The 25,292-nt window shown below is 41.4% G+C and overlaps 2 protein-coding genes across 4 annotated transcripts in view; one reads left to right on the forward strand and one right to left on the reverse strand.

Annotated features, from left to right (window-relative positions):
• Positions 1 to 2,771: 2,771 nt before the first annotated feature.
• On the reverse strand, positions 2,772 to 20,118 carry LOC139306098 (B-cell scaffold protein with ankyrin repeats-like). Its single transcript, XM_070930060.1, has 16 exons — positions 20,106 to 20,118; positions 19,272 to 19,667; positions 17,337 to 17,479; positions 17,099 to 17,237; positions 16,856 to 16,998; positions 15,647 to 15,761; positions 14,617 to 14,813; positions 9,505 to 9,568; positions 9,033 to 9,248; positions 7,118 to 7,180; positions 5,686 to 5,870; positions 4,314 to 4,377; positions 4,076 to 4,105; positions 3,755 to 3,834; positions 3,522 to 3,581; positions 2,772 to 3,447 (listed from the first exon to the last, which is right to left on the reverse strand). Exons 1-15 carry the CDS (start codon positions 20,116 to 20,118, stop codon positions 3,549 to 3,551), a joined length of 1,881 nt encoding a protein of 626 aa, XP_070786161.1. The 3' UTR covers positions 2,772 to 3,447; positions 3,522 to 3,548.
• A 2,624-nt stretch (positions 20,119 to 22,742) lies between these two features.
• The window catches only part of LOC139305530 (protein phosphatase 3 catalytic subunit alpha), a 62,050-nt gene continuing 59,500 nt past the window's right edge, over positions 22,743 to 25,292 (forward strand). For all 3 annotated transcript variants that reach the window (XM_070929407.1, XM_070929406.1, XM_070929405.1), the window contains exon 1: positions 22,743 to 22,992. In XM_070929407.1, coding sequence (XP_070785508.1) covers positions 22,932 to 22,992 — 61 coding nt within the window. In that variant the 5' untranslated portion in view covers positions 22,743 to 22,931. The remainder of the gene's footprint in view (positions 22,993 to 25,292) is intronic.

Below are 25,292 nucleotides of genomic sequence, written 5' to 3' on the forward strand. Positions count from 1 at the left end.
TGGGTGTAGAGAAAGTGAAAAGCTATGGAGAATAATGGCATGCAAGGATTAAGGAAATGTATTAAATAAAGTCTCTACTTGTGTGAAGGCAGTTACTAGGAGTGGGCTGTTTATATAAGTGCAAATAGGAATTTAGTTCATTCTTAAAGTTTCAAATGATCTGAATCTGCAACAATTGGTGAAAAGTCTTTAAAATCCAACATATAAAATCTCAGCCAACCATTATTCACTAAAACACTAGTTTTTCTTTTTGGAATTCTGCATTAGCTGTAATCCTTGCTTGCAAGACTGACGGTTGACACAAAGTCATCTAATTAGTGGCTAAAAAGGAAGAGATGGTCAATATGCAGCATTGGACCGGACGCTTCTTTCTTCCCTGCACCTTACATGTCGCTCAATGTCTCTATAGCCAATCGAAGGTGTCCACATTGACCAGGGGGGTCAGCTCAGAACAGCTTGTTCTCATCGCAGCGAGGTTCATCTATACTGTATGCGGGGTGTGGATTAGGGGATGAAAGAATGCCACTGACTGTGAAATTGCCTGATTTTTATCGGGGATGTTGGGGAGCAGCTGTGCACAATCCTCTGCCCTAATCCTGGGGCCGGAGACAGGACCGAGCAAGGAGGGGAGGTGTGTATGTGTGTTTTTGCCTCCCTGTGTGTGTTGCATGCATGCCATGGTGCATAATGGAGAAGTTCTGAATGGTTGTGTTTATGCATGCTCCTTCAGTAGACTAGTTATCCCTGATAAGTTATCCCAGTGTTTGTGCTCTCATGAGTGTTTTTGCAGCAGCGTGGAACCGGTGGTGTCACCGGGATGCAGGGAGGATTCAGCAGATGACTGAGGCGACAGCTTGGCTTTTCATGTTTCAATTGGTAGAGGCCATCACCGGTTAAGAGCTGTGTCATAACAATATTATTGATGCGTTGACTGTATAATCCTGTCTTCCCACTATCTGACCAAGCCTGCTGCTGGAGTGGAGAGGAAGAGGAAATCCAACTGGGAAGTTTGTCAAAATCTTACTGAATTTTCAATTGATGCTGTATAATAGTGAATACATAAAACTGTCTTCAGCAGCGCTGAAGGAACAGTTAAAACTGCACTAATCAATTTGTTTTATATTAGCAATAGGTCAAATGACTATGTGTAGAGTGAAAGGTCGTCCATAGTGACAAACCCACAGACAATTATCACCCAACTCTGCAGTTTCCCCCAGATTTATGTACCATTTTAGCATCTTTCAGCTAATTGTTTTGGTTCAGTCTCATCGCTCTCATCAACCTCATTTTCAGATGCAGCAGGAAGCTGTTTTCAGCACAGGGCACGCTACCTGCCCAGCACCAAACAGCATCCAGCCAGAGTAAGTGACCAGCTGGTGAACATAGTGAAGAATTTAGACCAAAAAACAAAGCTAAAAGAAGAGCGAATATTGGACTTACTTTCGTCTGGTGAACAGAAAGACTCCAAATGAATGTTAATGTTGCCCTGTGATTTTTTCATGGGTAAATATGCAACTCCTTTGCCAAATCAACGTTATAAGGTGATGTGACATGTCGATATTTCGTTTACAGATTGTTCTGCTGCCTCCAAGTAGCAAAAAAATAAACACTGTTTTAAGAAGTGCATGTGTTCAAAATGTCACCTAAGCATTAGTTTGGAATAAAACCTTCACATTACCTATTACCATAATCCTTTAAGATTTATTAATTACACAATATAAATATGGAATAGAAAAAAGTAAGAATTCCTTGATGAAAAAGTATTATAAATAAATCCAAATCCATCTATCTAGATAGAGGGTTAGTTTGATCAATCAAATTATATCATAATTACAGCAGAGTTTGGATCATTTACATTTCAGAAATAAATATATATATATATAATATGGAGTTTTTTTTCTCACAGTGGTTATACTGTACGGGTTTTGAAAAACAGTGAATCTTTGATCCCTTGTTTTTGATGTAGCTCTGCCCATATATAGAAGCATGTTTGGTGTGGGCGACACATGCCACTGAAGCTCTCTATCTGCTTGTCTCTCTGCGACAGGGGAATCATTCCTTGTGGCGGTGCTCAGATATTTGCATACACGATGAATCGAGGCCTATCTCGGTGGCCATGCCTGACGCACGGACTGAAATATACTCAGCAGGTGACAGGCAAACATATGCCTCAAATGCCATGGGGTCCTGAAGCCGGATCATCTCCAAAGGCTAACTGGCAGGTCTAAGTAGGGACGGCATTAATACATATTATTCACAAAGAGCATGATTGAACAGAAAAATGTGCCCGGCGTGTACCCAGCTGCTTTGTTGGCACACAGCTCAGCCTCTGCCTGGGTTTCAAGACTGAGCTTGGATTTAGCCATGCATTCACTGAATTCCCCATGCAGCTCTTATTCATTCATCCAGGCACAGGCTGGGCTGTACCAACAAACTGGTATCTGTGAGTGTGTGAGAAAGAGTGTGTGCATATGTGCCAATTCCCGAATAGTTTTGTCAATCACAGCAAATTCAGATTTTTGACAAGTATATCTAGCAAATGTTTGTTATTTGGAAATTCAATGGATGTCATTTAAAAAGGCCTCTTTGGGCGTTATTTATCAAATTATCGTAATGCTGTTTTTCACACACAGATGTCTGCGCCACGGCAGCTGACACAGAGCGAGTTTCCCAGGAAAATTAAGCCTTTGACCTTTTAATTTTCACTCTCACTTGCCGTTACAGCACCCTTCTGTGGACATTCCTATTCATCCCAGTGAGCTGAGCCGTAATAGTTTGACCATTTTCATTTTATTCATTTTTATCGTGTTTCATTTGTAGATTCATTTTGACATGCCTTGGCCGACGCAAGCCAAGATTAAACACGTTTCCTGTTTGCAACCAGCCGCAGCGAGAAGCACTTCCATTGATGTTCTCACCTGCTGCATGAGTATTTTTACTTTCCGTTTACATTCATAAGCATGTGTGGATACATTTTTATTTATCCATAGCTTGCCTCCCAGCCATCAGGAGGTCAGCAGGTGCTTCTGTGCTTGCCAGATGTCTCTGCTTGCTTCAAACAGTGAGTGTGATGGATATATTTAGAGATAGAGCGCCCTCTAGAGGCATATATACAGACTTGATGGGAAATTGATTCCCTTTCCCTGGAGCACAGACCCATGAAAACCTATTACACTTGCCATTTTAACCCTTTTACATGTTGATTTATTTACTGTGTAAAAGATTCATGAACACAATTCATTACAATTTTAGTAGCTACATTACTGCCAATATAGTCATATAGACTTGAAGAAATTGACTATTTGAGTAGTTTAATTTTCAAAATGACCAAGGTAGTTATTGTAAAATGTAAATTTGCTTTCAAAAGTAAAGCTAGACATATTGTACATGATATATGTGACACATTTTTTCTGAAACCAGAATGGAGTCTTTGTTGAGTGATGGAGCCTGTAAATATGGAAAATGAGATAATGAGCATGATGAGATAAATATTAGAATAAAAAAAATGAGTTCATATTTACCATTTGTTTTCAGTCTTTCTCAGACTCTCACTGTTTGTCGGCTTTCGAAAAGAAATTTGACTGCAAAACAATTCAGAGGGAAACCTGTCACTGGTTTGTTAGGCCTTTTTTTTTTTAACTGTAACATCATGTCTATTTCAACTCCAATAATCTACAGTATCACGTAAACTTTATAGTAATACATTTATGCTAACTTCTGCCAAGCTTTCACTTGGCAAGTAAAGTAAACTTACATGCTGTCCTTTGAGCGGCTTGCTGTAGAAACCAGACTCCACCACTTGGCTTCCTCTTCGGCTTTCATTCACTGTAACACCTGGAGGGAAATTATCCAATATGCACAGCTCAACAGAGAATTGTTCAGTAAAAGAAAATAAAAGACTCCCATTTAGTGCAAGTGAAACTCACTAGATCAAAACACGGCGCTCGGGATTTGATTAAATAACACTTCCCCGAGGATTAATTCCCCACCGCTGCCACTGGGACTGGAGGAACTACAAAGGCATGCAAACACAGCTTTTTTCTGAGCACACTGAGATAGGTTTTTAAAGACTCACTTGGCGTGTGATGAACGATGTTGATTTTATCTGCGGGGAGAGAAGAGTTTCTAAGCCATTTACAGTATACAGTTTAACACAGTCATTTGTAAGGTGGCTCCTTGTTTCAGTGGGACTTTAACTGCACTGCATATTATTTATTTTTCATACTAAAGCTCCAGGAAAGCTGAGCTCTGTGCAGCCTCTCTGTGATGACAGCAAAGTTTAACCTGCATATCCAGGATGGAGGGATATTTACCGTAGACACTGTCGTCATCCTCTCTGTTGTTGATGATGCTGGCTCGTAGCTGACTCAACTTCTCCTGCAGAGACAAAGATCAGCGATTTAATATTAGACCGACGCACAGGAAACATCAATTTGTTTACAAATCATGAGATTATGTGTTATGTTTCCACATTCTGAGAAAAGGAATAGGTTGAAGGTTTGCAGTTTGGTCGTAGGTCTTTTGGTACTTTCATGGAGGTCTGCCGGAAAATCTGCAAATAATGTCTAAATATGCAATAACCACAGCAGTATGAAAGAGTGAAGGTAATTCCACTATGCCAATAATAGACCAATAGATCGTACGTACAATTCTGATGCACATGTGCTTTACTTGAGTATATCTCTTTTATGCTGCTTTATATTCCTACTCTACACTATTTCAGAGGGAAATATTGTACTTTTTACTCCACCACTATTTGTCTGACAGCTATAGTTACTAGTGACTTTTCAGATTGTACATTATAAACGTGATAAGTCTGATAAGCTTCTTTTTTTTTTACAGCCAAACTTTTGACTTGTCATAGTAGGAAGCTGGAAATGCACAGGTGCTGCTCATAACATGAACAATGAAGGAGGTGAATGGAATACAGCCATCATTAATTGTATGTGTTTGATGAAAAATCTATCTATTAAGCCAGCTCAGGACTTTAGTGTAAATAAAGATTCATATCAGCCTGCTGTCATGGCAACAGCAATGTTTTAGTTTATTTTTGTGCCTTTTTCTGCCATTTGCCACGGCTGTCTGTTCGAACAACTCCTGTCATTCCCTCCCCACCCAGCAGGTGTCCTCAGCTCCTCCGGCTCCCCAGCCACTTGAGCGTCACCTGCCTGCACACCTGTCCCTCATTCCACTAATTAGCCACTTGGTGTGTTTACTGGCCCACTTTCAGTTGGATCTTGTTTTGAAACGCTTTTTTTTTCCCCACTAGGAAACACAAATGAATCAGCTCGGATCAATCGGTAGTCATTGGCTGACAAAGCAAACAGACACATAAGTTGACCGACTCCAGATCAGTCGTTTTGGCTGTTAGACAGAAGCTGCACTCACACTTTCCCTTCTTTTACTGTGAAAGTAATGTGTGCAAGACAAGCAGCGGTATGTGGCCCTTCATAAGTCTCCTCTCTGAGAGGCCCTCAAAAATGTGGGGTTAGGCTATTTTCATAAATAGCCATTTTGTTTACTCTAAGGTAAATGGTTTCTTGTACCTTCATGCTCTATTGGGAGTTGATTGTTGTGCAGGTTGGCATGACTTGAGCAACAGATGGTTCTAGTTCTATGAGGGTTCGGACCTGCATGCTTCTTCATTCCAAGGCCAGTGTGAGTGTGATGATCACAGTGTCCTACCTGCTGGACAGCATCCATGCCCTTCTGAACCTTCTGCCAGTCACCGAAGCGCTCCAAGGCCCCGTCCACAGTGAGTGAACCTGCCTTCACCCTCTGCTGGAGCTCAATGAGCTGCTGAAGCCCGTGCATCTGGTTTGGCACAAAGGTATCATAGGTGGAGGAGATGTTGTCTTCTCGCCCGTGTGCTGCAATGAACAACAACTCAATAAAAACATATGCTGCTTTGGGCAAGAATGTGATTTAAAAAATAAAAAAAAAGTGGAAAACACATAATAGTCACCACATATGTGAGGGCAAGTTAACAAGCTGTATCTCATATATAATATCATAAATTAAACTGTTCATTCCTGTTTTGAATGACAGAAATAAGAGAAGACAGATTATAAATCCACTCCAGATGGTATTCATAGAGGGGATTGGTTGGTAATGTGATTTTGCCCAGCACATCTGTAAAGTCAGTGAGTCATGAGAGTGGTAAGTCATTTTCTGGGTGACTGTGACGATCTTTGGATCTGTCACTCAGTGTCACCAACAGTACAGCAAAGCAGAAAAATGGCTTTGTATCTCTGTAGGTTCCCAATGTAGCAGCTCTCTGTTGCTTTCACACTTTAATTTTGTCTAATCTTCTTGGCACCCAAATGTGTTTAAATGTGCTACCTGCTCTTTTTATTGCTTTTAAAAAATATATTTTTTTTTACTGTTGGTGTGCCCATTATTGCTTCAGTTAACTACAGTTAATTAAATGAATTTAACCTAACACCACAAATCACCCAGGAGGTAATTTCAACAGGTAATCATTGGAGAGAAGTCAGCAAAAAAATCATTGGCACAGTGAAACTCCTGCTGTTATGAGTGAAAAAATGTAAAATCTGCAGATCTCAAAGTGGTAATACTAATTCTGTCCAGAAAAGAGAAATAAAGACACACCCCATATTATTGCAATGTCCTCAGTTTGATTCCAACTGGGACCTTTGTTGCATATCATACCCTGCTCTGTTTCCTGCTTCTATATATGTGCCCTATCTAATAAAGGCATATATATATATATATATATATATATATATATATGCTTTAATGCCACTTGGATCTTCTTGAAGTCAAAATGACACGTTTGATTGGACTTTCATAGACATTTATAACAGAAGGTCTCCTCCAAACTGGGGATGTGGAGTTTGACAGACTTGTTTACAAGGCAAGGAAGTTACAACAAACATATGCTATTGAGTGTTTTGGAAGCTTTATCCATTTCAGGGACTAAAAGTCAGGATGTGTCGGCCTCTGCTGCTTCGATATCGACCGTTCTTTTTGCAATCTGTCTCTTGTGAGTTCCCAAACTGTATGGAAGTGCAATACTAAATCGCTGGAGTAACTTTAAGCGCAACATTAATTGAATAGCCTTTTTCTAGTGAGTCCTATATCACCTGGCCCTCACCTTGTTTAGTGGGAAGTGAATACAGATCAGCGTCGCCTTGTGGTGTCTTCTTCTTCTGGAACACTGTGGACACAGAGCAGCTTGCCATTACATTATGTATTATACTATATTATCATTAATTTAGTAGGCTATATCATATAGCATGTTCTACTTTTTTCTAAGTTTCTTAGTGACATTACCCTCACTGAAAAAAGGCTACTGCAAGCCAGAGCTGACTACAGATTTCTAAAACTGGTTTGTGCTCCTGCATTTTAACAATTCTTCCACAAGATGGAGCCATACCCTAAACTTACAAACAACGTGAATAGCCAGCAGGAGAACCCCCCCCCCCCCACCCCCCCATCCTATTAATGTTTCAGAAAAATACTAATATAATTGAATCTAAATATCTGTGAAATAAGAGGTATCCCAATTTGTTATTCCAGAGCTTAAATCCTCTCGGAGAAAGATGCACACATTCAGTCCTGCTTTGAATTAGACGCCCTGAATGATGCTTTTAGTTTGGTAGTGAGCACTCAGAATGAAAGGCTACACTGTTTAGCTGTCGGAGGCGGAGGAGCTGCGGCTGTGTGACCAACACTGGATTAGAATTCAGCATCCACACCCTGCAAAGATAATCCCACCTCTGACTATTTCCTCCATCTCTCTTTTCCACTTCGTGTTCAAACACTGCCTCTCTTTTCTGCCTCGCTCACGATACAAGCCTGGCTTTACCGCTTAATTCAGAATGAAACTGCAAGTGGGGAACCGCTGAGGATCCCTCACATGACTGTAGCCATTACTTTGCCTTGCTTTGGAGTGTGTGTATTGCTCTCCATGTAGTTTACATGCCCAGTAATTCCACTCTGTAGGATTGAATTTCATTCACATTTCAGCGTCTCAGTCTCATTGAGCTCTGGACGTTGCTGCTAACAAAAGAAAACTCCTCATTATTTCCACTTGTGCAGTGGTCTCCAATAACTGGCTCCTCGCCTAATCCTCCACCAAGCCTCATCTCTCCTCTCACATCTTTCACTGCGGCACTGGGAGCGAGGAGCAAAATGTGATCCTTGTGTGGTTTGAAGCTCCACTGTCTCAATAGATGGAAACCTCAAAATCCCTCTCCTTTTCTCTCGTGCGCTCTGGGGACAAGGACGATGGAAAACATGTGTAATGACTTATTCTGGCTGACTTGGCCTTGGTCTGGCCAAGATTGGTTGCAGATGGCAGCCCCGTAGTTCCCGCTCTGTTACTGAGGGGGATGCAGAGAGTTCAGTGGTGCACTCAATTTCTTTTTTGCTTTGTAAGTCCCATTGGGCAGAGAGTTGGCTTACTGGTTACAAGCAAACTCAATTAAAAAAAAAAGCTGCATAATGGGGAGAGGGTGCCTGTTGCACAGTTCTAATCATTTTTGTGTGTTTTGAATGCACGAGTGGAAGTTATCGAGGGATGAGTGTAATATTATCTGTGGTAATAATTAATTGCGGAGGCATGTATGCATTTGCGAGATGAGAGAGAGAAGTCGCCGCCGTTTTAATCATTTATAAGCCTTAATAATACCAGTCACTTTTGGATGTTTCATCTTCATGAAATATTCACGCCGCTGAAATTGAACAGTTAGGAGCTGTGGGCTCTCGACGCAGGCAAATGGGTCTTTCTCTGCCCTCGCTTTTGTTTGTTTTGCAGCGGGGAGCGACCATGTTCTTGTGGTTTATGGGATCAAAACAAACAGCATCACAAAATAAAGCCTCTCTCCGCCCTATTCAGCAGCACTCCACTGACAATGGCAATGCACATTCCAGGCACTTCCTCCCTCCCACATGATCTCCCAAACTCCCCTTCACATATTGCGCATAACTCAGTGTTGTTTTTTTACTCCAAATCAGCTCAATCATATCTATGATTTGGAAGAAAAAGGATGCAACGAGTCATTTACCTTGAGTGATGTAAGGGGTTCTGTCCTCCTTCATCTGGGTGCTCTCAGGCCGAGGTGTGGGTGCTGGTGGACGATTGGCAATAACCACTGCTTTTGTGGAGTTCAGGATGGTGTCATAGTCATCATTCACCCCCAGTGGTGCATAGATATCCTCCTCCTCCTCCTCTTCATCCTCTCCTTGTTGCTCTTTTTGTACATCGGAGGTGGAAGGGGTCCCTAATGCACAAAGTGTTTACTGCACTATTGCTTGAGTGTCATGATGAAGTTCTGCATGCTGTTTTTGCGACTGTCATTTCAGAGCTAATCGGAAGCAACACTACATGGCGTGCCCATCAGCGAGGGGAAAATATTCAGAGGTCGGAAATGAACAGCAACCCAGCATAATGATGTGATGGGGGGGAAAAAAAACAAAACAATTCCATTACCGGCTTTCCTTTGTCCTCCTTCCACTTCCCATCAGTCCTTCACTCACCTGCGGTGCACATCATTTCGTACACACTGGCGTCACCATTGTCCTCGCCTGAGTTGAACATATTCTGCAACAACAGAGGATGAAGAGATGCGTTTCATGCCTCATCCAAATCACGAAGAAACAGCTCAATAGAGGCAATTTAGAATTCAAAGAAAGAAATGTCCAATCTGTTATGTTGAAGTTTGCTACGTAAGAGTGGATATTTTTTTTTTTTTGTCTTTCATGCATGTTTGACAAATCTTGATACAATCCACGCTTGTGATTTTGGTAAGATTCTCTCCTTGGCTGGCTCTCCACATCCTTCCTGTCTGCTCATTTTCTCACCAGTATCCTCCTTCCAATTAGGGCACAATAACTATCCACTGGCCACTTCCTAAGCTCTGTCACACTATAGGCTGCTATCTGCCTCCTTGCTATGCTTTAATATTCAGTGTTTTCATGTCAGGTCTGACAAATATCCAGATTACTAATTGAGGTTTCTCGCTGCATCTGTTAAGACTTCACTTGTGGAAAAGCAATTTCAGGTCTATAACAGGAATTAGAGAGGTGTGCTATAACCCCTGCCTGCTGGCCAACAGAGAGCAGTTTTCCCTCTGACAGCAAAGCTGCCGCGGAGTCGGCCTATTTGCTAATAGCATGCTGAGGGACAGACAGGGGTATGATCAGGGTAATTATGAAATCAGACAATCTTCCCCTTTCAGTCCAAACATCATTTAGCGAGCAATTCAAGACCCATGGCTTGATATTTAGACTGTATCCGCAATTAGATTGAGATATGGATTTACTGGATTGGATTTATTAATTTACAGCCATATTTCAACTTCTGACAGAGATGTGAGGATCATTAATTTAGAAATTACTTCTAGTGAAAAGCTTTCTTAGAGTATTTATTTTGACCGAGAAGCCAGAAAAAGCAAAAAATGCTATTTGACAATGTATGTGGGCTGTATTATCGATTTTTGCATCCCAACACATTATGGCAACAAAAGACTCATAATACATATGATAATGCTTTAGGATTACATTTGATTCCTCTGTCAATTTAAAAGGATATATACTGAATTCAATAACAAAAATTGTAGTCGACAACATAGATCTTTGCAGAACATATGAGATACAGCTCACTTTGATCAAGATATCCTCCATATAACCTGCCACGCTCTGTGTGCAGTTTCCAAGCAACACAGCCACTCATGACTCAATTACAATATTACACTGTTCCTAGTACTGCAAATTACTTATTGGCTGCCATGAATGCATTACTTAACAGTGGAGGTTCATAACAGGCCCAACAGGTAGAAAGGACGGGTTAATTACCACCGCTGCTTGAACATTGAATTGTAATAGTTGGATGCTGTGCTTAAGCACAGTGTGGTATTTTCAGAGGCAATTTCTGGACAGGGGAGGGGTATTTATTTACTAACCGCGAATGCTAAATCATTTTACAGATGTCTGAAACTGCAGGAGCCCCGGGCATTCCAGACAAATTCAGTTTCACCGCCGCAATCCAAGCAGCAGTGCTTCAGACAAAACAGCAGGCATGATTTTGTTAGAGGGAGAGCAAATCTCAAGTGAATCTAGCACAGGATAAGGAGTGCAAATCTGTTTTCAGCAGCCGAAATGGTCAGTTCACAGGCGGGCTGGTCTCGGTTCTCAGTGCCAGCATGCTGGCAGTCTTTTGACATAGTGGTTTCAGGATAAGAGAGTTTGATACATGGCAGATTGCAGAGTGTAACACTGAACCCATTACTTAAGTGCCGTGCAGACAAAATCTGGCCAACTCATTTTTTGGCGTGGTCAGCTCGGCACTTCACACTTCTGTAAAACTATATTAACGCAGTAAAGTGTTATCTTCATACTTTTCTCTTAACACAAAACCAAACATGTATTATAGTAGGCTATTATAACAAGACCAACAATCTCTGTGAGGCTGTACTTAAACACAGTGGTGCTTAGAGCTAGTTGCTAACATCAGCGTCCTCACAATGGCAATGCTACCATGCTGATATTTAGCAGGTATAATGTTTCCTATGCTGACTAATAGTTTAGCATGTTAGCATGCTAACATTTGCTAGCACTGAACACAGTGAGTAGTACAGATGTCAACGTCATGGTGGCACCAGAGGAAAAGTTGGTAGGATTCATCCTCTGGGGACCATGAATGTCTGTATAAAAGTCAATGACTGTACAAGATTAGTTGAGATACAATATCTCAATAGTTGAGATATTTCAGTCTGGACCAAAGTGGTGGACTGACATTGCCTTCCCTGAAGCAACTTCGCTAGCGTAACTAAAAGTGGACTCAAAATGATCGGTGAAATGTCAAATGTTTCAGCAGGCCTGCTATACACACACAACATATAACCTGAGGGATGAAGGTTGTTTGTTTCCTTTTCAGAATTAATGCCGCTGTATCATTCAAATGATAAACAAATCAGTGGTTCACCTGCATTTGGCTAGGATTACACTGTACACAGCCACAGCATGCAGCACATAAATAGCTCTTTGTAGTCTTTGGAGGACCATACAGTTTGGAGCTAATTTGTATTTATCAAGCTCTGCTCTACATCTGAGAGCACACAGTGGAATCTTGGTAGGAGCGCAGAGTCCATCTAAATGCCAAGTGACACTCAGCCAAATTTGTGACCCAGTATTGAAATATTAAATAAGGACAATGTGTGTTTGTGTTGGTAATTACTATGAGCAGGCACAATATTGCAGTCTGAGGACATAAACATCGTAGATAACTGCAGAGCATTTTCTATATTTGTATTCTAGTTATGCTCTCCCTGAATAATTCAGCTTTCCCCTCTGGAGCAGTTCACAGCTAATTAACAAAGAAGTGTGGTGCCAGGGCAGACTAGTGGATCTGACGCAGGCCCTGTGAGTGATTCAGCCTCTGTATGAAGCAGGGGACCAATCCATCTAGGATTTATTGACAGAGCCCTGCTACACTGACGCCCAAATCACTGATGCATCATGGGTTGATTAATTGGAGTTGGGGGAAACACTGCAGATGAGTTAATGAAACTGCCATGCAAAAAGAGGTGCAAGAACAAAACCCCACCCCACAATGATGACTCTTTCTCTAACCCACTGCACAAGCACAGTATATATATATATATATATATATATATTTATATAGTTTTAGCTGTCAAGATGAATTTTAATTACCCTCCAAGAAAACCGCAAATGAATGTCAGTTGCTTGTGCATGTCGAATCTGTCTGTTATGTTACGTCTATAGGCTTGTTGAAGTCCCTGTGGGGAGACCTCTGTCTGACTCTACTGGTCCCCTGTCGGCCCAGCCGACTCACTGCAGGCTCACAGCGAGCACTTCGGCTCGCTAGAGCAATCTGATCAGACCTTGCTCCATCTGCAGTCACTCTCAATTAACAGTGTTGCTAGGGGGATAAATACATTTGCAACAGCTGTTGGAGTGCCTAAATTTCCCTCGAGGGGGAATTCTCTATAGGTTGATTTGAGCTATCAGAGAAAGTTAAAAGTTGTCGGTATCATAGGAAGACAGGAGATAATTGCATTGATTTTCATATGAATGAAGGAGCATTATGCTGCTGTCTGTTACAAATTGATTTAGCACATAAGGAATTCAATAGCTGATACAATCAGAAAGTTACTTAAGTTCTCGTGCAATTTTGAGGTACTTGTACTTGAGTATTTCCGTTATTTGATACTTTGTACTTCTACTTCCCTACATTTTATTACCATATGATTAGCTTACAAATATGATGCATTGCTATAGATGACAACAGCAATTTGCTTGGGGTACATATAGTAGAAGAAGCTTCTAGGTACCATGAGCAATGATAGCCAAAGGCAAAATGGCAGAGCAGACTATCAAACGTCTCAAGCAAATGGAGTACAAAAACATAGCAAAGATGTCACACCTACCAAAAACTAAATATCCTTTGAAACACTGTTGGGGTATAGTGACAGCAGAAACACTTGTAGGAAATACAGGCAGGTTCTGAAGAAGTGTAAGTATTCTGTTTTTCCATAAAACGGGATCATGCTCAAGCAAAAATGTTCATTTGTTTCTTGCGTTGTGTGCTTTTGTAATATTTGGTTAAGTATTTGCAGCCTGCCATCTTTGCTATACTACAGGGTGCATCATGTCTTTTTCGTAATGATAATGTCCTCACTGCCTAATGAAATTAGCATCGGGAAAAAACATTATGATGCCTGTGTCCTCAGGGTTTATCAAATAAAGGGATGTGCATGCATGCAAGGGATCTATTAAATCTGGATTGAAGCAAACGTGCTGCTCTTGTGTTACTGTAGCGACACAGGGACGTTGAGCAGGAAGAGGCTCTTCATATTAACACGGGAAAATGGCAGCCATTATGCAAGAAAATCTCAACATTAGTGGCTGCATTAATTGTCTGAATGTATGCAGATGACCTGCGCTATGAGCCATTGTGCATGCATGAACAAACACAGCCTTTGTGGTCTCTGTGGGGGTGTTCCATTAGGAACCTCGCAGGCCAAACATATTCAGGATGAGAGGGGGGGGGGGGGGGGGTTCACCATCAATCCACTAACTGTGCCATGAGCTGGATGAAAAGACACTGGTTAGGAGGGAGTGAGGTCGCGCCTGACATACGGGTCACTCTTCCTGCTCTCCACCTTTCTATTCTCTCCATTCTGTTCATTATTGATAGAGCACCACTCATTCATAGTCCCAATGCTGTATTGGTGTTAGTAAGAGCTTTCCTGAGTGCTGCACTGCATTCCCTGGCTGTGAGCTCTCACAAGCCAAGGTGCGTTGTATTGTTTCCCTCAGATGTCAGCAGGTAACTGACCACTATGGAATACCATTTAGGTGACATTACATCCAGCCAGGACTAGATAGATAAATAATGTCACTGGGTGGTTTTAATTAGCTCGCAAATCAATGAACATGAGAAGCTGTCATCAGATATTGACATTTTGAGAAATGCCTTCATTGTATGGAAGGTCAATAAAGCTGAAACAATATTTTCTAGCAAGGATGAATTCCAACTGGAGCAAAGTGAAAATGATGAGGAAAAAAATAAAAGATCACACTGTAGATAGGCTGAGAGTTGCAAATAGTTAATAAGGAAGTAGTTACCAGTGTTTCCTTCAATAAGACGTGAAGCTCTGTATGGCCGTGACTCTTGGCAATCTCAGTGGGAGTCTGTCCGTGGCGATTGGCTGTGTGCAGTGCTTGCTCAGCACCTGGACACTGCAGGAGCAGGCTGGAGAGGCTCTTGAATCCATACTGGGCAGCAAAGTGGAGGAGTGATGGTACGTCTGCATGGTGGAGCTCTGATGTGGTATATTTGCCGTTTTGATTAGGTCGGGAAAAGAATCTTTCAAAATTGACTACACTAACAACGTTCAGTTAGGCCTGAAAATGAACAGCTGGCGGCAAAGACTACACCACTTATATTACTTCCTTCACAGGTGATAACTTGAAGTTGATCCGATGCAATGTGAGCAATCTAACACAATCAGGAGAGTCGGAGAAAGACAGCTTGGAGGCACTTATTGACCTGTTTGTCATGGAAACATTTCCTTGTGCCCTTTTTAGCAGAGTTAAGGATCAATCTCGGTGGCTGATGAAGACATCAATCTGCCACATAATGAGCCAGGAAATAATGGAGGGCTTTCTTTTCACGGTGGATAATGTGCATCATGCAAGAGGAACGCATTCCAAGTGTGAGAAGTATGTTCAATCCACATTGTTGCATCAACACATGCTCAGAGGGAATGAAGTGGATTAAATAGACATTCTGTTGTGGTAAGGCATTTGCATAAATGCTGCTAATGTCTTGTATCCACAACAAGGCGTCATTTCAATGAATCATCACCTGTTACAACATGTGACAATAACGTGATATGGGTAGATCTGCAGTAACTGTGTGAAGATAAGTGTTAAGGGTATTCCTTGTATCCATTCATACTGCAATGAAATATTGTACAGAATTCCTGTCAAGTACAAATTATGATAAAATATACCGTCAGCAAATAGTTTGGTGTCTTTGCTTATGTATCCCTGAAAGTCCCTGAAAATAAAATTTAAAGAAAATTGGGTGTGATTACTCAGCGGATGTTTTTCAATGTAAAGTTCCGAGTAAGCAATCCTTACAGTGCTGTACCTCTTTGAGGTGCATTTTCGCACTGCAGTCCCTGAAAGCCTCCGGTGGGCATGCCCTGCAACAGCGTGGAGGACAACTTCTGATCCAGCTTCTCCACGGAGGACTCCTGAAGAGCCTGAAATGCAGAGAGATAGATTCAGTTCATTTGTTGAGGCAAAGCTGCAAAGAAAAGTTCAACACAAGCTAATTACGAACTAAAATTTTAATTTGATGAACAAACAAAAGCAGCACCTGAAAACAGTAAGAGTGTTTTGGATTATACAGTGAAATACAGCCTGTAGAGGCACAATAAAGATGCCAGGTTGAATATAACCACACACGTCAGAGTCCAGTCCTGCCAGTCCAGACTTTTAGTTTGAAATTCTCTTGGCAAATTGTTCTCTTGGCATTGCTCAACTCTGCCTCTTCAGCAAAAGAGACCTAATCAAATCAAGTGTTCATCTCTGAAAAAAGGCTGAAACCTGCCGTCTCTTCATTTCCAGAGAGGAGACGGTAAATAGCGGCGCCCATAAACATCAGCAGGAATATGCTGGTTCAATTTATCCTCTGCTTTTCCGCCTTTTTCTAATGGCTCGAAATGGATCGATTATATGTAGTGTTTTGAGGCGGCGATTGACTAATTTCTATAACTGAGTTACATAACGATGAGTCACTAAGTAACATAACATTCAAAATGCCTCAGAAGAGAGTTACTTTTATTGAGGAGAGAGAGAATAGCGCAGTATTCTTATATTACTTCCTCCATTAATGAATGACGGAGGTATTTGAATATATTTGCTAGTGTGAGAAGTTCAAAGTTTGCTGCTTGTTCTGTATTAAAACACTTCTGTAATGTTGCGTTTACTTTCTCTTGTAAGTGTTGTCTTCATCAGACAAAGTTTACGAATATTAATGTACAGCTTTACTTCATTGTTGCTGTTGAAACGTCTGGCTTCGTTGCCAGATTTCATACACAGAAATAAAATAAAACCCCTACTACTTCCTATTAAAGGGGTCCTCGATTTAGTAATGCACTTCAAGTTGAGAGACTGACAACAAACAGATTAAATAAATAATGGCCAAAGTCAAAGAGGCAGAGGTCCCCTGACTTTCAGTCCCTGGTATGGGTCAAGCTTTCCCATAATGCAACTCAAAAGCATTTACTTGTTCGACCCTCCCTGCCTAAAATACCCACACTTTTTAAACTCCATACCCCTTTAACGGCCTTACCTGACACATGAAGTCTACGGGGTCTGCTGCCCTCGCCAGGAGGCAGGTTATTTCCTCCATGTTGCTGTAGTACTGCACCTGTGCCTTGCTCAGTGGGACTCCATTACTATACACAGTCACTCTCACATCCCCTGCTGGAAAATCTGCAATAGAAAACATACAGGAACTGAACACTGGCAGGGCTAAAACTGAATGATTTCATTGTTAAAAGTGTTTTGTTAATCATAGCATTATTTTGTTCACCTGGAGCATTCACGCACAGGATCCGCTCATTCCAGCGGACAGGCTTCACTCTCAGCATCTGATTCTTGCCAGTGAACTCAACCTCAGCATCGCTGCCAGCCGCCTCATTTTTCAAAAGAATGAACACTTCTATAGAGCTCTGCCAAAGAGACAGTACAGTGAACTGCAGCGTAGCCAATGTTAGGGCTGCTTTATGAAAAAAAGAAATTGCTTACTACTGACTAGATGACTGTCTCACCCCGCATGGAACTCTGAAAGGAACAACCACAATGTTGGATCTGACACTGTGGGCTCCCGTTGACTGCATTCGTCCCGCCTTCTGCTCTGATCCGGATGGTTTACGTGTCAAGGGGTTGACATTTGCTGCTGAGGCTGACACACCTGCAAAAGATGGGACATTGAACCTCGAACTGAATTGTGCAGCAGTGATGTCTGCAAAAAGGGTTTCAGATACCATAAGCTATCCAGGTGCAATGTTAGCCATGATAGCATAGCAATGTCAGTCAGTTGGCCCACAACTTTGGTCCAGATTGAAATAAAAGATGCATTGCCAAGAAATTTTGCATACACATTCATGGTCCCCAGATGATGAATCCTACTGACTTTGCAGACCCTCTGACTTTTCCTTTAGTGCCACCACATTACACCTGTTTAGCATGATAACATTGTCAAACATTACACCTGTTGGCATGTTAATGATGTCATGGTGAGCATGTAAGCACGCCTTTAGAGCGATACACCAATGTATCTCAGTGGCCTAGCAGAGCTGCTGGCATTGCTGTATAGAATCTTGCCTTTTCATTTAAAACAGAATGAGGTTACATTACATTCAATTAAAAACTCTGTGGTATATACTGTTATTACTGACATTTCAAGTGATTCAAATAGAAAATAGAAATTTAAAAGGTCTTTTCATTTACATTAGTGGTAAAACCAATCATGGAGTGCATTTTTTTCACCTGCGCACACTAAAACACCTACATGCCTGTTACCTGTGTGCTAACAAACAAACAGCATCATCCGGTATGATTAGGGAAGGTACTTCTGGGTTAAAATATAACTGTTCGTGGGATCCTGGCCTGAACCACTTCACTGTATCAGTGCAATGAAGTGATACAGAGTGCACTTGAATTTGCATGGCTCGCAATGAGCAGTCAGTTGTGGCTAAGAGGAAAGACTGGCTATTTGCATCAGATGTTCCTCCTGCACACACCTGTTTAAATACAAGCACCCATCACCCCCCCTCCGCTTCATGATTTTATACAAATAGTGAAATTAGGAAAAACAGGGAAGGAGGCAGAGCATATGTGGCAGGGCAGATGAGGAGGTGCCAGATATGCACACAGTTTCACCAACAATGTCTCTGCAGCTGCTGCTAAAAAACATTGGATGTCAATCTTCGGTGCACATAATTCTCGGAGAAAAAAAGTCAGTAAACAGGTTTCCAAGCTGCTGCTCAGGCATTCTCACAAATAATGAGCATTCTGTTTCCCCTTGCATTTAAGGCAGGGGAACAGCAAGGCCATGTGAATTTTTTCCTGAAGGAAGGGCATGTTGAAGAGTGAGGTAAATGAGATCTGTGGCAAAATTTGTTTTACTGTCATACATTAGGATATTTGGGTTGAATAGGCTGAGACTGAGATATTGCTTTGTTTTTGATTACAAAATCAGATATCGGTCAATCAGTGCCAATCAATTGGATGACTCCATGAATTCATTTTATTATAATGATTATCATATTAGAGTTTCAGTGGGTATTTTAATGCATGTTCTGAATAATACTCTAGATTAAAATGAATCAGAAACTCTGAGCAGCATTCCGATTGGAATAAAACTAATATCAGATATTAGAGTTGTGGGGAAACTGAGGTGGGATTTCATACCTCACTGGTTTCAGAAATAAGGTCAGGGACCTCCAGGGGTCTTTGAGGGCGTCTTAGGAGGTCCCCAGTAATTGATATAAATTATTTAATTTCACAATTAATTCATTCTGCAGAAGTTGGATCAGGTGGAATAATGTGTAAGAGCATTTTTTTGCACTTTCTGTCTGTAGTACAGCCAGTACTGTTAAAGTTGAAATCCTCAAGACAAAATGTTATCAACATCTGGTCAGAGATTTTTGGGGGTCCACAAAACAGTCAAAATGAAGAACGTTTTGGAGCCAATGCCATACCTTTCCTCACAATTTCCGTCACAGTGGACAGGTACTCGTGAGCGTCTTGTTCACTGGAGATCTGAAGGCACTCGTCGCCGTTCAGGGGCACCAGCTCCAGCAGCGGGGTCAGGCTTTCCACCCCACACAGCAACACCACCACACGAGCTGCCGGACTTAATACGCGGGCCAGGAAGAAGCGCCGCATCTGGCACAGACCCTCCAGCATGCCCTTGGAAAGGATCAGGAGCTTGCAGGTGTACTGGGCCAGCCTGAGGAAGTCGTCCCGCCGGCTGGACACTGTGGCAATGTCATAGCAGCAGATCCCAGCCTCTGAGAATGGACCAGTGAAGACTGAACGCAGGTAGGTGGCCCATTGCTCTGCCTCTGTCTCATAGATGATTAGCAGCTCCTCAGCTACAAGAAAGAGGCATGCTTTGTTAAGAAATGTGCAAAAAAAATCTCAATAAATGACTTATCACATCCGGCCCTACCTTAATCACACATTTAGGCTGCATAAGATTTATTTGTAGCAAAAGACTTTTCTGCCACTATCCCACATCTCAGTGTGGCATATTAAAATGTATGTAATGTAAATTTGTAGAGAATGCAGTGAAATGCCTTAACTGTTACTATTGACATAAACAAAAACAACCAAAACATAGAAATGTTACTTTGACATTCAGTCATTATTATTCCAAGATATATATATTAACCAAAATGTTGCTCAAAGCGTTGCAAACAATCATAAATCAGTTAGACTTGTGCATTAAAGCAATTAATCATTTTCATTACCCCAGTAAAAATGTATGTAGTAATGAATTAATGAATAAATAATGCAATGGGACTGCTTACCTGTCTGGCTCATGGCTACAGTGCTTTGTGTCTGCAGGTCTCACTTCACAGTGACATGGAAAACAGCGCTGCTATTGTCAGGAGGAGCTCAGATAAGAGGGAGTTTCCTGCTATACCAAAATGGTGTAGCAATTTTTTTTTAAGTGAACAGAAAGCCTGTTCTCTGCTCTGGTGACAAGAAACAAGCTTGGATGTGAAGTTTTGTTATTCAAAAAAAACTTTACTACAGCACTAGTTCAATGGCAGCAAGTCCAAGTATTTTAGTCAGTGGAATTAAATGTACTTCATACTATTTTAATGTGATGGAAAATTCGCCAAACTGATTATGTGATTTGGACACCAAAAGTTTGTCATCCGGGTTTAGTTCTGCCATCAACATGTTACTGGTACTGGCACTACCAAACCTGGTACGCAAAATGGGTAGTTATAAATGTGTGGTCATAAAATAAGAAGTGATAAAAAGCAAATGTCTAGATAACATTTATCCGCTGAAGAGGGCAGCAGAGTAAGATGAAAAAGGTCACTGTATGTATAATTATGGCATTTTTCAGTTTGAAAAAAGAGCTTTGGGTGGAGAATTTTTCTCATTGTATATATTTTTATGGAATAAAAACTTCCAAAGCTACAGTGGAAGTAGTCTAAACTACGACGGAAATAGAAACAGCACACACAAAATAACACATAAGGAAAAATCATAGCTTGCTATTTTATGATTAGGTCAGTATGTGAGCAAAAAAACAACAAATAATAAACACAAAGGTCACTGTCAAGCCGACAACAGGTGATCAGAAACTGAAAAGCTTGAGTCACAGACGTGACCACAGTTTAATTAAGTCTGCAGAGCCATGGGTGCAAAGCAGAGCAATGGAACCTGAGGCATGTTAAACTAATGATCTGGTGTGAATGTCTCCACTACAGGCAGAGATAAAAAGGCTGTGGGATGTTCTGACCTACTATGCACACAGTCCCTCATTGAGAGAAATATAAAACTCAGGGCTTCATTAACTGCCTCCACCTGCCAAACAACTGACTCATACCGCACCAGTGTCTCACTAATAGCAGTTTGCCACTATTTATTTCCTTTGAGCCGCAGTGGGCTATAACTAAAATGCTTAACTGTTGAGAAAATGAGCAGGTGAAAGGTGAAGTCCTGTTCATGCAAATCGCCGGTGCCGTGTACCTGGTGATTCACCAATGACAGATCACTCTGTTCCCATGCCTGCAGATCCACACACTTTCACTCGCTCACGTATACTTTATGACTACTGTATCCAAAAAGACGGGACAATGAAATCCTTTCCTGGATCTGTAGTGAGTTCACCTGAACAACACCTATAGCAGACAATAAAGCTACCAAAGCCATCACTTGTGACATGGACATAAATAAAGTGGCAGGTTAACCACGACCTCAATGACACATCCATACTGTTATCACCAATGTAAACAAACAAGGCTTACACTGCAAATCCTGTCCTGAGGGTGGTGCTGGAGGAAAGGACATGTGGTCATTGAAATCAAAACGGTCAAATCAAAAATCTTCATGGGAGAAAGAATATTCTCCGCAAATTTGTCCGTTAGATTGTGAAATATCTTTTTGTCCTGAGAGTGGCACTAGAGGAAATGTATTGAAGAATCCAAAATGGAAAGATCAGTGGCTCACTAACACTATCAGGATTCATCCTCTGGGAACTATGAAAATCCAGAGTAAAATTCATGGAAATCTGGCCTTTAGTTAGCGTTCAAGATATCGTTCTACTGTAATCGTCATTGGCCAGAAAATGGGGGGAAATGAAAATAATGCAGGTGAGATAATTTTTTTGAGTGGTCCATTTCAGTTCCAGTAAAAGAAAACAAACTGATGAAAATATGGCCAGGAAAATGAAAATGTTCATGGTAAATTAATTTGTTTAATCACTATATTATAATTCTGACTTTTTTATGTCATCATTTTGGCTCACTATCTCAAAATATTGTAGTTACAGTCTCATAATTTTTTACTTACTATCTCATCATTTTGACTGTTTATCTCATAAGCTTGACTTAGTAAATCAAAACTATTCACAATCATTAATTTTAGAACATCTTGCCAAAGAACTGCAGTTGAAAATGATCCAGCTGGCTAACTGGCACGTTTACAAAAGTGCTGATTAATGTGCATTGTCTTACAAATTAAGAGCATTTCTATCTTTCTGTTTTATTCATTATTTTTGTGTGTGTGTGTGTGGTGGAAATAGGCTTCCATACTCAGAATGTATTTCCCGGGTCCAAATACATTTTCAATCAAAGCCAAGCATGTATGTATAGATCATTTTTGTGCTAAACGTAATGCATGATCTGTGTGCATTCGTGAACATATCTTGGGCAAAAAGTTGAAATCATTCAATTATTTATTTTGCACACCCAGCGACAAATGTATCATAACTTTATTATAAGTTATTCATACCAGTTATTCATCCCAGCCCAGATTGACACAGAAGCAGCCCTTTGATAAAAGTGAATGTACAGGCAGAGTGGCAACTTGCCGCTCTCCACCAATAGGAAGAGTCGTGTGAGCTGGGGGCGGGTCCTGTGGGATAGCAGGTTTGCCTGCGCACTGCGCCCCGACAACTTGATACAGAGTAACAGTAAATCAGACAGAGCAGCTCCTACAGCACCAGCAGTGAAATTGTAACCCTGTTGCAAGTATTTTTGGCCGCTGATAGGACCGAGTGAGATCACTGCGGTCTCTTTTCTCGGATAGACTCAAGAGTTGTTCGGCAAGAGCAACGCGGGGACCCGTTTTTCAGTCTCATTTCTGCTATATCTCAATATTATATCACACTGGAAATGTCCGAAAACAAGCCGAATGATGAACCGAAGTTATCTACGACGGACAGGGTGGTGAAATGTAAGTGTAAATGTTCCTGCCACACTGTAACGAGACGCAGCGACAGCTCTCCCTCTGACCAGCACAAGCAGACTTGAAGAATTCACGGTCGCGGCGGCGGCGGCGGCGGCGGCAGCAGCAGCAGCAGCGGCAAATGTAGTCTGAAATTGTTTGCTGGCTATGGAGGAAGAAGGGTGTTAGCCGAGCTATGACAGCAGCAGTAAACTAGGAAGTGAGGGTAACTCCAGTTTGTAGACCAGAGCAAGAATTACCTTCTAGAAATGTGCCACAGTTCTGCCTGTGAGGCGTGATACAGCAGCTCGTCTGTACGTGCACTGTTTTCATTAGAGAGGAATACAGCCAGCGGTGTGACAGATGCATGATCATTTGATTTGCAGTACACACAGTGCACAGCTTTACAGTATGCATGTAGATATTGCACAACCATTGCATTCAACCCAAGGGCGATTTCCCCTCATTTTGCATGCATCACCAAGCATAGTTTTACCAAGGCTGCTTTTTTTCTTTCTTTCTCACCATTGCATAATAGCACTTGATGTCGCCTGTGTTTTGTAATCTCACATTTGGGGGGTGTTCATCGTGTGCTTGCAGTGTTCGTGCCATATGGGGTGGTTCTTCCTGCCTTCTGTGTTTACAGGTCTGACATTCCACCTTTGCAATCGACCATAAGAATGCAATAAAGATCATAATCGAGAAGACCTACCCCTTGAACACGGAGTAGGAGCAATGTAGCCTGCCCAGTTTCATGTCAGCTGTCATCTCATGGTGACTTGGAGGCAGTACTGCACTTAAGTTGCAGTATTAAAAAGCCTGTTCCTGTTTTAAAATATGAGCACTTTATGCCACTCTAGGTGCCATTTCTCATGCTGGAAGACAAATTCAAAGCCTTTTTCTCAGAAGCAAGATGACAGAATGTGTTTATTTTGCACTGGCTGGTTTTGATCCAGCACTAGTTGCAACCATTACCCTCTCCAGCTCTAGTACATCACAACAGGCGTGTGCAGCGATCACAGTGTGCACAAGCACAGGAGGGAATTGTTGAGCAATTTTTATTCAGGCTTAGTTGCTAGGGTTCAACTGCTTGAAATGATCAGATCACCGCTGACCATTAAACATTAAGATTTTGTTGGGAGAAGGAAGAAAGACTATGCTACAGTGTTCAAAAGACCATGACTGGAATCATTGACTGTACATTATATTAAAGGCACGCCTGAGCTCAGGCTCGCTAAGCTCTAATATAGTTCCACTTCGTTGCTTTCTTAGGCTTAGCTTGTGCCATTTGAAACGGAAAAAAAAAATGTTTAACAAAATGATAACTGCAACAATTTCTGTGGCAAGAACACAGCTAACCAGTTGTGTTATGGCTACATTTTGCTCATAAAAAGGGGGGTTGAGTGTTAAAAGAGAGTCAAACCATGTCTTGTAATGAATATTGCAAGAGATCACCCCCCTACAGTCTTCACCAACTTGAAGGGCAATGAAAAATAGATATGACAAGTACGGGTTTTGAAGAGATTTCACAATATCACTGGGAGACGTGGCAGGTCGTGTTTCTGTGGATCTGAAGCTACTTCTTTCCCTTTGTGAGGAGATGCCATTGTATTGCACATCTCAATACTGTATTTTTCAGTGCATCCCTCCTCTTGCTTAGTGAAGGTCTGCAGTGGTCTTAATCAGGTTAAAATGTATTGATTAGTCATTAGAGAGGCTGTCAGGGAATCTGAGAGCCGGTTTCAAGGGCTCACTCAAACCTGATGTTGAGATCAGCAAAGTAAATTGAACTCATTATTCATTCATCAAGTTTCAAGAAGTCTGTGTTTTGGTAATGCATCAGTATTATGACAACACAGACGCTGGCTGTGTACAAAGCACCTCTCCAAAATAACTGCAGGCTATAGGTGTGAAGTAATTTGTTTTCAGCTGCCTGGTTTGCCCCGCTACAAGGTGTCACTCCAACTTATCGTGAGTGCTTTGCATCCACCTGTCTTCAAAATGCATTATCGTAATGCTCCTGAAAGCCACGGCCACATAGTAATTACTCATAAGAGTTTAATCAGCTGAGGCAGGAGAAGTTGCATCATTTTCATCGTGTTTTTATCCCTGACAGAAAGAAACTGAAATATACGAGCAAATTCCAGTATGTGACCACTACGTTTAATGAACTCCATCACTTGTTTGTTAGTTCAGAATTCCTGCATGTCGGTTGACCAGTGCAGCAGTTTTGCATTCATTTTTGAAGGCTTACCTGGTTCAGCAGCATCTGAATAAGGATAATGTTGTGACTCAAATGATAATCCTGA

Source organism: Enoplosus armatus, chromosome 23, assembly GCF_043641665.1.
Source record: "Enoplosus armatus isolate fEnoArm2 chromosome 23, fEnoArm2.hap1, whole genome shotgun sequence".
In the NCBI taxonomy this organism is placed as follows: Eukaryota; Metazoa; Chordata; class Actinopteri; order Centrarchiformes; family Enoplosidae; genus Enoplosus; species Enoplosus armatus.